Source organism: Triticum aestivum, chromosome 6D (genome assembly GCF_018294505.1).
Source record: "Triticum aestivum cultivar Chinese Spring chromosome 6D, IWGSC CS RefSeq v2.1, whole genome shotgun sequence".
In the NCBI taxonomy this organism is placed as follows: Eukaryota; Viridiplantae; Streptophyta; class Magnoliopsida; order Poales; family Poaceae; genus Triticum; species Triticum aestivum.
The window spans coordinates 103,726,013-103,739,606 of NC_057811.1; the positions used below are offsets into that span (position 1 = coordinate 103,726,013).

Consider the following 13,594-nt stretch of genomic DNA (forward strand, 5'->3'; position numbering starts at 1 on the left):
ATTTAAAACCAAGAAAGGTGAAGAGACCAGCCAGAAAAACACAGAAAACCAAAACCGCGAGGAAAACTGATGAAACCCACCACAGGAAAACGCACGAGAAAAAAAAAAGAGCGCTAAAACCCGCTCCGGCAGGAACGCGAATTGGGCCGGCTTGTAGCGCGCTCTTTCTCTGTCTCGCAGTAGGCGAGAAAGAACGCGAATTGGGCCGGCTTGTAGCGCGCTCTTTCTCTGTCTCGCAGTAGGCGAGAAAGAACGCGAATTGGGCCGGCTTGTAGCGCGCTCTTTCTCTGTCTCGCAGTAGGCGAGAAAACGCTCCCGCGCTCCACAGCCTGCCTTCCGCGGTTCCGCTTTCCCCGCCCTATCCATCCCCCATCACTCCTCTCTCCCGGCGAGTCTCAGCTCCACCATTCTCACCGGCCTTCTCCTCCTCTCACGCCGCCGTGCTCGCAGCGCATCCTCTGCCACGTTCGCTCCGTTCCACGCGCACGCATGCATCTATTCCTCCGACGCAATGCCGGCCTTTTCTTCCCAGCGCCGTCCGCCTCGGCAGCAGCGCGCTCAGGCCGTTCGGCGGAATGCCGACCCGGATGTCGTTTCTTGGACCGCGAGTCCTCTACGGTTGCCATCGAGAGTCCGGGTGGCATCGTAGAACATGCTTGGGAAGTGTTCTGATGCCTATGTGTATATGCCGGAGGAGCGAGCTACGTTGCAAGGCCGCCTGAATCCTCCTACATGGTAGGTAGGTGCTTCTGATCGCCATTCCTCTCGTGTTCTGCTAGTGACTGCGTACTAAGTTGTTTGTATTTCAAAGATGGTAGTCGTATTATTACATTCTCAGTTTCTCATTCCATTTGTTTGACGCTTGGACCAACCAAACATTTGCTGTAGCTAGTAATTCGGCAATTCACCTCCAACTCTATGGTTCTTAAAACCGTTGACCCAGGTTCCAGAATAAACAGCTGAAAGACAAAATATCTGCCCAATGAAAACCATTTCCAATCTTTCACTGACAAAACAAGATAGTCAGTCCACATGTTTATACTCTGTCTCATGCTTGTGAAACTTAAAGCATATATAATACACACAGAAACATCTAAAGGTCCTCGCAAAAAAGATCTGAAGGAAGATGAATACCAAAATATTTCCTTAAAGAAGCACGTAAAGCTCAAGATGGCAACCTGTTAGGCTCTGTGCAAAAGTTCAAAACAAACTGATTATCTGAAGTCGTAGTTCTACTGAAACTAAGAAAGTTACATGTACATCATGCACAAAACCTCAAGATTATCTATCATGTGTGGTTCATTGTATCTTGGCTCATCTTTGCATCTGCGGGTCAGCATCTATACTGGCCAGGCAGGAGACTACTTCTGTGATAGCTGGCCTCATGAATTGATTGCTGTCGACACATTTGGAAGCAGCTTCAAGCACCTTTAACATTTGATCTTCACATCCTGTGCCTCGAAGTGTTGGATCCAGGACCTCAACCTGCTTCCCCTCAGACCTCATCTCCAGCACCCATGGGACAAGTTCTTTTGACCTTGATAGGATTGAAACAGGTCGCATTCCAGTGAGCAGCTCAAGCAGTACTACTCCGAAACTGTACATATCACCTCTCAGTGTAGCAACCCATGCTTGCCCATACTCGGGGGGAATGTAACCCATAGTACCGACCAGTTCAGTTGTGACATGAGTTTGGTTGGGAAGAATCAATCTGGCTAGCCCAAAATCTGCAACGTAAGCTTTAAATTCATTGTCCAGTAGGATGTTACTGGATTTGATGTCTCGGTGGACAATTTGAGGGTCGCAGACTTCATGGATATAAGAAAGTCCCAGGCTTGCTCCTTGTGCGATCTTGAGACGAGTCGGCCAGTCAAGAAATGAGATAGCATCATCATCCCTGTTATGAAGCCAATCATCCAGGCTTCCGTTCTCCATGTAGGAATATATGAGAAACCTTGAGTTTCCCTGGACGCAGTAACCCCACGGTGGTACAAGATTTTCATGTTGTGCCCTGGAGAGTGCACCAACCTCTGCACTAAACTCCCTATCCATTAGACACATTTCACCATTGAGCTTTTTGATTGCCAGCTTGGAGCCATCAGACAACACTGCCCTGTAGACTAATCCATAACCTCCACATCCAACGACATTTGCCTTGTCAAAGTTGTTCGTGGCTTTCAAAATGTCAGTGAATTTGAGCTTGTTTTCTTCTCCCTTGCCTTGCGGCGTCCGCATGACCACTATGTTTCCTCTGAACTGGAGTAGAATGAAGTTGCTTCAACATCCTCATTACTCCCTCTTCTGTGTTTTGCCATAAAACCCTTCTTCTGGATTGAGATAAGGAGACGCACCAGCAACAAAAGAATAGCAATGCCTCCGAAGAACACGCCAAATGCAATTGCAAAAATAGCCTTCATATCTCGTTTTTTTCTGGGGGATGGAGGTATTGAATCTGAATAACATTTGTGAGTGAGAGTAGAGCCACACAGCTTTGGATTCCCAATGAAACTAGAATTCTGAAATGTATTAAACTGGCCTCCAGATGGAATAGGCCCTTCTAGACCATTGTTTGAAATATTGAATGCTGAAAGGAAGTTCAGTCTATTCAATGCACCTGGGATTCCACCTGTTAGATTGTTGCTCGACAAATCTAACAGCTGCAGGTTTGTGAGGTTGCATATTGATTGTGGGATCTGTCCTGTCAAGTGGTTGAAGCTAAAATTGAGTGAAAGGAGGGATTTCAACTGACCAATCTCGAGGGGGAATTCACCGGTGAATTTGTTATTGCTTAGATCCAGCACATTACGAAAAGCAATAGGTACACGGTATTGTCGTGATGGACCAATATAAACAGGTAGCTCAAATACCCTTGGGTCTAAATGGGCTTCACTATTATCTGACTTTAGCATTGGCATATCCATAAGGGCTTTTGGAACTCCCCCTGTGAGGCTGTTGTTTGATATGTCCAGATAAAACAGGTTGCTTAGGGTTTTGATCCAGGCTGGTATTGATCCAGTGAGTTGATTGTCAGACAACATTAATATTTGTAAATTTTCTAGCTTCGATATCCAACGAGGCATTTGTCCAAATAATCCGCATCGTTCGACACTAAAAACCTGAAGATTCTCAAAACCAGCAATGCTGTCATCATCTGGCATGGTCTCATTCACGAAGTTGAGCCCAATAAGAAGGGTAGTGAGATTCTTGGAGCTCCTAAGTATATGAAGTGCTCTTGTAATATTTGTAAGACTGTTGTTAGCAAGTGATAGGAATGAGAGGGACTTCAGATTGCCTATTTTTTCTGACAGCTGGCCATCGAACTTATTGGAAGATAGCCGCAGTGCAGTTAGATTACTACATGAGTAGATGCTTTCCGGAATTTGGCCACTGAAGCTGTTGTGCATAAGATCTAAAGATTTTAGATTGGGTAGGTTGGAGAAATTGACCTTAGCGAGTTCTCCGCTGAAATTGTTGTTCTTGAAGTCAATGCTTATGAGATTTGTGCAGTTGATCAGACTCGATGGCAGCTCCCCATACATGAGGTTGTTGTTTAAATGGAGTTCCTCCAATCTCTTGAGATGACCTATAGACTCCGGAATCTCGCCACTGATGTTGTTCTCTCCAAGATGAAGAGTACCCAGATTACTGAGTTTGACAATATGTGAGCCTTGAAGTTTTCCTTCTAACCTGTTCCCGGGGAAGGAGACGTATTCTAACAAGGTAGCATTGAAGAGTTCATCTGGGAGAGTCCCACTGAGGTTGTTGTGGCCAACCTTGAGCACTCTGAGCATGTAGCAGCTACCAAGTTCAGGGGGAATGCTCCCTCTGAATTGATTGTAGCAGAGTTCAAGCACTGCCAAGGATGGCGAGCTGGCACAGAAATGAGTTGGTAGCTGCCCAGTAAAGCTGTTGTTGCTGGCATTGAATGCAACCAGATTTTTCATCCCCTGCCATGTGGAGGATGGAAACTGTCCTGTAAACAAATTGCTCGAGATGTTCAGTACCTTCAGTGGCCGGGCATGAGTGGGCGACAACTTGTGCAGGTCTCCTCCGAGACGGTTAAAGCTGACGTCTACAATGAGGATGCTGCTGGAGGATACCAGTTCCTGCGGTAGACCACCAGATAGCAGATTGTTTGACAGGTTGAGGCGCAGCAATCCAGTGAGGTTCCCAAGAGAAGGTGTGATGTGCCCCTGAAGACTCCTAGAAGCCAGCAGGACATCTGTAACAATCCCATCTGTGCTGCAGGTGATCCCTTCCCACTGGCAGCAATCCGAGCCATTCTGCCATGAGGCAGCGAGGCCACCATCTTGTGAGAGCCCGCCGAGGAATTGGAGAAGGGAGCCCTTCTCCTGCTCCGTGCAAGAACTAGTAGGAGAGGCCAAGCATATCAGCAGCACAAGAGCAAGGCCAAGGGAAGGTATGTGCAATATCTTGCTGTAAGTCTTGTTGGAAAAATGGAGTGTCTGCATGGTTATCTGGTGAAACTAGCATGGGAACTAGAGGTTATGTTGTCCCCTGACTGTGTAAAGCATCAATGGTGGTCTAACCATGAAAGAGCATGATGGGAAAGAAAGAAGCAGATCTTGCTCCCATTTGTCCTGTCCCTCGTAGTTGCAGTCCATATTGAAATATGCAAAACATCTTATATTTGTGAATGAAGGGAGTAGCATGTATCAGAGGATTTGTGCATGTTATTTATCAGATATTTAGACACGGTGCGGACTGAAGAACATAAGAATCTTACTACTCCCTCTGCCCCTGTTTACATGGCGACCCTTGTTTTCTGTGCTTAAACTTTGACCAATAATTTCAATAAGGATCATACCATTGAAAACTACTCGGTACATACATTTTAGTGATCTAAAACGTCCTATATTTTTTCTACAAAGGGAGTATAATTTTTGTGATAGATAATTTATGAGTGTGTGTCTAATGGAACAGTGGCATTTCTGAGTAGGAAAAATTTTTAGTAGCAAAAATTAGCAGCGTGGCACAACTAGTAGCAAAAGTGATAAAAACCCTTCTGAAAACATTGTGTTGAGCTCCACCATTGTAAATAGATGCTTGGTTGGGCGAGATTCAAAGAGTAAAGCACACAGAGCACAAACGCAATCACATTAATCCAGGGCACTTGCCCTCAGATCATAACGGGCCTGAAAATACCAGGACTTAGGAAAAACTCAGAAGCTAGAGAAATCTCTCCATAGTCTTTCACTTTCACAAATGCTAGGTATCGCTTTATTGTGAGTGATACCCACAACGGTCATCCGGGGCTGGAGCATTAACAAAGTTACTATACCACTGGGGCAATGTTGGGAGTATAGATGGAGTGGTTTTGGGAACCTTCCTTTTTTTATTTTTATTTTTCGTTTTTATTCTCCCATTAAATGTTTTAATTTTCTTGTTTCCATTTTTAAAATACAAGTTGATTTTTTAAATACACATTTAATGTTTTCCAAATACACGTTAATATTTTTAAATAAATACATGTTAAAAAAATTCAGTTAATGTTGAAACTTTAAAATACGCAATGAACATATACACATGTTGAACATTTTTATGTACATGTTGAAAAGTTTTTAATACATTATTAACATTTTAAATTGAGACACTAGACATTTTTATAAAAGTTAGTAAAATATTTTTTTCCCAAATATAAAAATAGAGAAATAAACCAAATATAAATTTTTAAAAAACTAAAGAGATTTTTTAAGTAAAGTTGGTTTCCTATTTAAAATTAAAGAATAAAAAATACAAGTGGAACAAAATAGCACAAAGAGGCAAGAACCAATTAACAAATCATGCGCAGTGTGCGCGAATGGGCCGGTCCACCCCGCGGTACATGTCAGCGCCTTTCACCCCTCCAAAAAAAAAACAGCGCCCTTTCCCTTTCACCGCTATCTCGCCATCGCTCCCCGCACCCGGCGAGTTGCAACTCCACCATTCTCACCGGAAGACGGAAGTGCCTGTGCCTCCTCCTCCTAGCACGCTGCCGTGCTCGCTCCGTTCCACGCGCACGCTGGCATCTATTCCTCTGACGCAATGCCGGCCTTTTCTGCCCAGCGCCGGCCGCCTCGGCAGCAGCGCGCCCAGGCCGTTCGGCGGAATGCCGACCCCGGTGTCTTTTCTTGGACCGCGACAGTTGCCGTCGAGAAGCCGGATAGGCTCGTAGACCACGCTCGGAAGCATTCTGATGCGTATGTGTATACGCCGAAGTGGCGAGCTACGGTTTGCGGCCCGTGGTTTCTTGGCCACGTGCCCACGTGAATCCTTCGGCATGGTAGGTAGTATCATTCCTCTCGTATTATGCTAGTGACTTCATTCTGTTGCGCGTGCTGAGTTATACAAATTCGGAAGACAGTAGTAGTTATTACATTCTCAAATTCTTATTCCATTTGTTCAATGGTTGTACTTGTACTAACCAAACATTGATGTATAGTAATTCGGTAATTCACCTCCAACTCTGGTGATTTTCTCAAAACAGCTGATAGAAAGCAAATGGATGACATAACACAATATCTGCACTTGAATGGAAATCATTTTCAGTGCTGACAGCGCATGGTATCTGTATTTGAATGGAAACCATTTTGAATATTTCTCTGAGGGAAAAAAAAGCATTTTGCATATCTAACTTTGTCCCATGCCTGTGAAACTTAAGTATATCTGTATATGTATAGTACTTTAAGAAACATGGAAAAATTATACTATGAATTTTGCAAAAACCTTTTCTTAAGGAAGTACCTAAAGCTCAAAATGGCAACCTGTTAGGCTCTGTACAAACTACAAAACAAACTCTAAGGTTTATCAGAAGTAGCGGTTTTAGGGAAACTACGAATGTGACATGTACATCGTGCACGAAAATACAAGATTATCTATCATATGTGGTTCATTTTATCTTCGCTAATCTTGGCATCTATGGGGCAGCTTCTATACTGGACAGGGAGGAGACTACTTCTGTGATAGCTGGCCTTCTGAATTGATTGTTATCAACACACTTGCAAGCGGTTTCAAGAACTTCCAGCATTTGCTCTTCATAGCCTCTTCCTCGAAGTGTTGGATCCAGGACTTCAGTCTGCTTACACTCGGACCTCATCTGTAGAACCCATGGGACAAGTTCTTTTGATGTAGACAGGACTGTAACAGGTCTCTTTCCGGTGAGCAGCTCAAGCAAGACTACTCCAAAACTGTACATATCACCTCTCAAGGTAGCAACCCATGCTTGCCCGTACTCGGGAGGGATATAACCCATAGTGCCGACCAACTCAGTTGTAACATGAGTTTTGTCGGGAAGGATCAATCTGGCTAGCCCGAAATCTGCAACATAAGCTTTAAATTCTTTGTCCAGTAGGATGTTACTGGATTTGATGTCACGGTGGACAATCTGAGGCTTGCAGACGTCATGGATATAAGAAAGGCCCAGGCTTGCCCCTTTTGCGATCTTTAGCCGAGTCGGCCAGTCAAGAAATGAGCTGGCATCATCATACCTGTTATGAAGCCAATCATCCAGGCTACCATTCTCCATGTAGGAATATACAAGGAACCTCGAGTTTCCCTGGATGCAATAACCCCACAGTGGTACAAGATTATCATGTTGTGCCATGGAGAGTGCATCAACCTCTGCACTGAACTCCCTTTCCATCAGACACATTTCACTGTTGAGCTTTTTTATTGCCAGCTTGGATCCATCAGGTAGCTCTGCCTTGTAGACTAATCCATAACCTCCGCATCCAATGATATTCTCCTTGTCAAAGTTGTTTGTGGCTTTCAAAATGTCAGCGAATTTGAGCTTGGTTCCTTCTGTCTTCCCTTGCGGCATCCGCATCACCACTAATGTTTGCTCTGAACTGGAGTAGAACGAAGTTGCTTCAATATCTCCATTATTCTCCCTTCTATTTCTTATTCTAATGCCATTTATCCTGATAAATACAATGAGCCGCCCCAGCAACAAAAGAACAGCGATGCCTCCAAAGAACACACCAAATGCAATTACAAAAACAGACTTCTTATATCGTGGTTTTGTGGTCTCTTTTGTGGATGGTGGAGGTATCGAAGCTGAATCACATTTGTGGGTTAGCATAGAGACACACAGCTTTGGGTTCCCACTGAAACTAGAATTCTGAAATGTATCAAACTGGCCTCCAGATGGAATAGGCCCTTCTAGGTCATTGTTTGAAATACTGAATGCTGAAAGGAAGTGCAGGGTGTTCAATGCAGCTGGAATAGCACCTGTGAGATTGTTGCTGGACAAGTCTAGTACCTGCAAGTTTGCGAGGTTGCAGACCGATTGTGGGATCTGTCCGGATAACTTGTTGAAGCTGAAGTCAAGTACAGCAAGCACTTTCAGCTGACCAATCTGTGTGGGAATCACACCTGTGAAATTGTTATTGCTTAGATTCAACACTGCTGGGAAAGATGTAACCACACGGTATTGAAGTGCTGGACCATTATAAACAGGCAGCTCAAAGACCGTTGGGTCCAAATGAGTTGCGTTATCAGTTGATTTTAGCACTGGCATCTCGGTTAAGGTTAATGGGATTTCTCCTGTAAGACTGTTGCTTGACACATCCATATAGAAGAGATGACTTAGAGAGCTGATCCAGCCTGGTATTGACCCAGTGAGTCGATTGCCACATAAAAATAGCATCTGCAAGTTTACAGCCCTTGATATCCACACAGGTATTCTCCCAGAAAAATTGCAACCTTGTATATCGAGAACCTGAAGACTTCCAAAACCATCAATTGTTTCATCCTGTGAGAGTATCTCTCCCCTAAAGTTGTGCCCCATAAGCAGTGTTGTCAGGTTCTTGCTGCTCTTAAGGATCTGAAGTGCATTTGTAATGTTTGTGAAATTGTTTTTACCGAGTGACAAGAAGGAGAGGTACTTCAGATTACCTATTCTCGATGAGAGCTGTCCGTGTAAGTTGTTGCTAGATAGCCGCAGTGCAATCAGATTACTGCACGAGTATATGCTTTCTGGAACTTCACCGGTGAAGTTGTTTAACCAGAGGTCTAAAATTCTTAGATTGGGCAGGTTGGAGAAATTGACCTTGGTAAGTTTTCCACTGAAGTGATTGCTCTTGAGGTCAATTGTTATGAGATTTGTGCAGTTGCTCAGAGCAGATGGCAGTTCCCCTGACATGTTGTTGTAAGCCAAATGGAGCTCCTCCAATTTCTTGAGCTGTCCTATAGAAACTGGAATCTTGCCACTGAAGTTGTTCCATCCAAGATGAAGGACTACAAGATTTCTGAGGTTGGTTATGTGTGTACCATCAATAGCTCCACTGAGGTTGTTGTATCCAGCCCTGAGCTCTCTCAGCTTGGAGCAATTACCAAGACTTGGGGGGATGCTGCCACTGAATTTGTTGAAAGACAGTTCAAGCACAGTGAAGGACGGCGAGCTGTTACAGAAATGAGTTGGTATCTGCCCAGTAAATCTGTTCTTACTGGCATTGAGTGCGATCAAATTTGCCATTGCTTTCCATGTGGTGGATGGAAACTGTCCTGTAAATGAGTTGCTGGAGATGTTCAGTACCTGTAGAGGCCGGGCAGGCGTTGAAGATGGCAGCTCCTGGAGCGTTCCATTGAGCTGGTTAAAGCTGACATCAAGGATAGTAATGCTGCTGGACGACATCAACTCCGGTGGCAGTCCACCGGACAGCGAGTTGTGGGAGAGATTAAGGTACTGCAGCCCGGTGAGGACCCCAAGGGACTGTGAGATGTGCCCCTGGAGGCCCTTCGAAGGCAGGAAGACAGCGGTGACCGTCCCATCTTGCCTGCAGGTGATCCCTTCCCACTTGCAGCAATCCGTGCCATTCCGCCATGTCGCAGGGAGGCCACCGTCTTGTGAGAGCCCGGCGAGGAACTGTAGAAGGGAGCCCTTCTCCTGCTCCGAGCACGAACTGCCAGGAGAGACCAGGCAGATCAGCAGCACAAGTGCGAGGCCAAGGGAAGGTATGTGGAATATCTTGCTGTGTGTCTTGTCGGAAAAATGGAGTGTCTGCATGGTTTCGTGGTGAAACTAGCATGAGAACCAGAGCTTAAGTTGTGCACTGACTGGATAAAGCATCTTCATAGCGGGGGGAAGAAAGAAGCAGATCTTGCTCCCATTTGTTCTGTCCCTTGTGCTCATCACCAGCCCACCAGCTGCTTCCCAGTTCACACTTCACACTGATGTTTCAGTGTTCCGCTATTGGCTTCCTGCTATAATCTACTGACAAGTCAATTGCCTGATCTTCCTGAACACCTTCCGTACAAAAGAAAACTGCAGTGTAGATTTTGTGGTCATCCTTGACTCAATCCTTAATGAGTTCTTACAGCGCTCCTTACTTTACTTGCCCTGGCATCGCTTATCTTACCGGCTTCACTAAACAAATCTAACCTCTACCCACTAGCACTTATCTTTACTTGCCCTGACATCCTTTTGGATTTTGGTGAACAGGAAAAGGCATCTTTTGAAAAAGAAACAGTTGGTGAAGATTTGCAGAATATACAGCTGACGAGATAGTACACGGGCGATCATTTCTGTAAGGCGATTGCAATCGAGAGCGATCATCGGCGTCTCAATCAGGGTGTGGACAAGACCATTTGAGTGGAGGACAAGAAGAAGTGCAATTTTGTTCCTTAATGGACGGGGTGGATGGTTGACCTGCTGGGTGATCACATGTTCTCTCTTCCATCCTCTTGATTTACTCGCCCTTATCACCTTATCACGCGAGCTTTGCCTGATGGTTACGTTTGCTGTTGTTTTCCATTCCCCACTGGCGCACTGTTGTGCACCATGGAATGTGTCTGTCGTCTTAATTCGGAACTTGGTAGCGTGTGAGCTCTGGCACTGGCACTGGCAGGCCGGCTGGTTGATCGCTTTCCTCTGATGCTGATCAGCTTGTGGTTGTGGGAACGCCTGTGCTGTGTGGACATGGTCCTTTGGAACCTAACCATGCATTAGGTATAGTTTAAATACTTTATTAGTTGAATAATTAGTGTTCAGAATCACATTTCTTTTGGGAACACTGTGCCATTATTATTTTGTATAGTAGATGATAATGATGTGCTGATGTAGTGATGTTAGCTACAATGCATCATTGTTATTATTTTAGATGCTGCACTCTATCATTGAGCAGTGTACAGATTGTCAATGATTTTTCCTCTCTGATTGAGAAAAATATATGGCAAGTGGCTGACACTCTACATACCAGTGACCTCTGTTTTCCTGCTGTCAGATGCAGGATCCCAGGATTTGTGCATGCTATTATCAGATACAGTGCGAATTGAATGAAGAACATAATACAGGAAAGTGGCTGGCCCCTGCTTTTCTTTTATTAATTATTTTTTGCTATGAGCCACACGTTGTATTTGGCGTGTCCGCCTGGGGATCAAGCGTGTATTTCCACACGTTCATGAATTCTGGCGCGTACAAGCAACTTGTTTTTGTGCATAGCGCCACTTGGAAGTTTCACACTTGGCCACTTGGAGTAAAAAAATGTCGGCGTGGCCACTGGCCCCACTACGCGACGATGGTTCTCTGACGTGCTTGTACGTTTGCTCCCAACGCGTAGTTGATCCCATTGTCTTGTTCGTTGTCCTGGGTGTTATCTTCTCCTTTCTCCAGTGTGCTTGTCTTGAGTCTTGACCGGGGTAATTTTGCCCATAGAAGGGTGGATCCAGGGGAGGAGCAGAACCAACCAAGGGAGAGCATCGTAATGCTCCTGGCCGCCGCTGCCGGCAGCGGTGGTGGGTAGCAGCAGCAGTGACGGGCAATGGGCAGTGGCAGTGGCCTAGTCCCAGGTGAGGCGGATCATTGTGGAGCGAGCCTGGAAAGCTAGGGTTGCAATTTTTTCCCTCCCGCGGGCTAAGCTCTGCTCACTTATCACTCCCAAATTGAGTCGATGAACTCAAACAACCAGACTAGGCTAGACTAGTCGCCACCGCTTGACTCAACAAGCTAGTCTACACAAAGAAGCTAGCCGACTACTATAGTCGCACGACTAGTCAAGACTAGTCGTTAGACTCATAATCATTGGTTTGAACTAGGAAGCTTTTTTCATTTATGTTTTGACATCTTTGATATTTTTTCTTTGAACTTTTGAATTTATTATGAATCTTGGGGAAAATAATTTAGCTATTATTGAAAATTATTTTTGGTATTTACCGGTATGCTACACAAAGCCCAAATGTATAAATGTAAAAATAATAGAGAAATACATTGATATTCTTAATTACGTGGGAAGATTCCTTGTGAGTTGGCAGCAACTGGTTGGCTGAGAACACTGGATCCGTTTGTTCTGGTCAGTAAGCGGCCACTCCTCCCCTTTCCGGCCTTTCAACGGCACGCCGAAGCTCGGCCCACGACCACGCCGGTGGCCGGCCTCCGTTCAAGAACTACCCAGCCTACTATAGTCCAAGAACCCAAAGAAGCTCCACACTAGCGGCGCCCGGCAGCCGGTGCGCCGGCGAGCAGGGCAGAAGCAGAAACAACGGGCTCCGGCACCCGGGAGGCCGGCCAGCGTAGAATAGGCACGTCCGGCACGACGAATCGGGTGATGTACGACGAGCGCATGTTGGCCGTTTGCCAGCTGCACGCGACGGGGATGCCGCTCTCGCCGTGGATGCAAACCAAATACTCCTACGTGCTTGTGCCTCCGTTACTCCGTATCGCCGTTTTACCGTGAGGCCGTGATCGATGTCTGCTGTTTAGATGTTTAGTACCATATCGCCAACTTTGGGTAGCACCTCGCAGCATAAAAGGTGACGCTCGGGAGCCAGTTCCACCGTGCGGCAAGCACGGTATAAAGCAACAGCCTATTGTGCTATAATCCCCTTGGTATAAACCTCGACAAGGTAATTACTATCTCTATGATTCAAAACACCGGCCCACTTGATGAATTATCCAAACTAACCCATGGAAGCCGTCGTCCTTGCAGGGGCGGCTTTTTTTTAATGTTTTAATGATAGTACAAAGAATCCGGCACCTGGTTGTATGGTCGGCTGGTGTCCGTCCAGCGATGTGGATGATTTTGCGTGGCTTTCTTGTGTGGCAACGATGGTGGCTTCAAGCAGAGTCGGGTTTACAGCTGTGTTCTAGTAGTCGGTCTTATCAAGCGTGTTTGAGGGGTCACCGTGACTCGCTTGCCTTTCTGACGTCAGAGTTGCTGAGGAGAAGCCCTACGTTGACGATGACACGAGACAGTTGTTGGTTCTGGCGCTGGCTCCATAGTTTAAAAAACCAAACCGGGCATTGAACCGATGAGTTTTTTCTGGTCGAACCTCCGGTTCGTTGGTTCAATTATTGGTTTTTATGGCGTAAAATAAAATATTTTTTATAATAATATAGAGGAAAAAAATTCAAAGGAGTTGCGTCCCTTCAATTTGACGTCAACGTGCATACACTCACCCCTATGAACGCACACACGCACATCCTACCCCTATGAGCACCTCCGAAAGACTGAGCCGGCATATCATCTTGAAATTTACGAAGTCACCGTAGTCACCTCGTTGTCGACGGGAACGTCTCCTCCCACTAAATGAGCATCGCCGAAAATCATGAAATAAATTCAGGAATAAATGCGAGCACCAGGATTTGAATCCTGGTGGG

At 45.5% G+C, this 13,594-nt stretch overlaps 1 protein-coding gene, 1 long non-coding RNA gene and 1 pseudogene across 3 annotated transcripts; 1 reads left to right on the forward strand and 2 right to left on the reverse strand.

Moving 5' to 3' along the window:
* Positions 1–335: 335 nt before the first annotated feature.
* Positions 336–11,194, forward strand: LOC123143865 (uncharacterized). 2 transcript variants are annotated; one of them, XR_006471110.1, is made up of 2 exons: positions 336–739; positions 10,442–11,194. It is a non-coding gene; the product is annotated as an uncharacterized lncRNA (long non-coding RNA). The 2 variants fall into 2 exon arrangements; XR_006471111.1 differs by lacking the exon at positions 336–739 and adding an exon at positions 5,683–6,283.
* On the reverse strand, positions 939–6,282 carry LOC123143864 (tyrosine-sulfated glycopeptide receptor 1-like; annotated as a pseudogene).
* Positions 6,698–10,346, reverse strand: LOC123143862 (tyrosine-sulfated glycopeptide receptor 1). Its single transcript, XM_044562865.1, has one exon. It carries the CDS (start codon positions 10,004–10,006, stop codon positions 6,917–6,919), a length of 3,090 nt encoding a protein of 1,029 aa, XP_044418800.1. The 5' UTR covers positions 10,007–10,346; the 3' UTR covers positions 6,698–6,916.
* Positions 11,195–13,594: the final 2,400 nt, after the last annotated feature.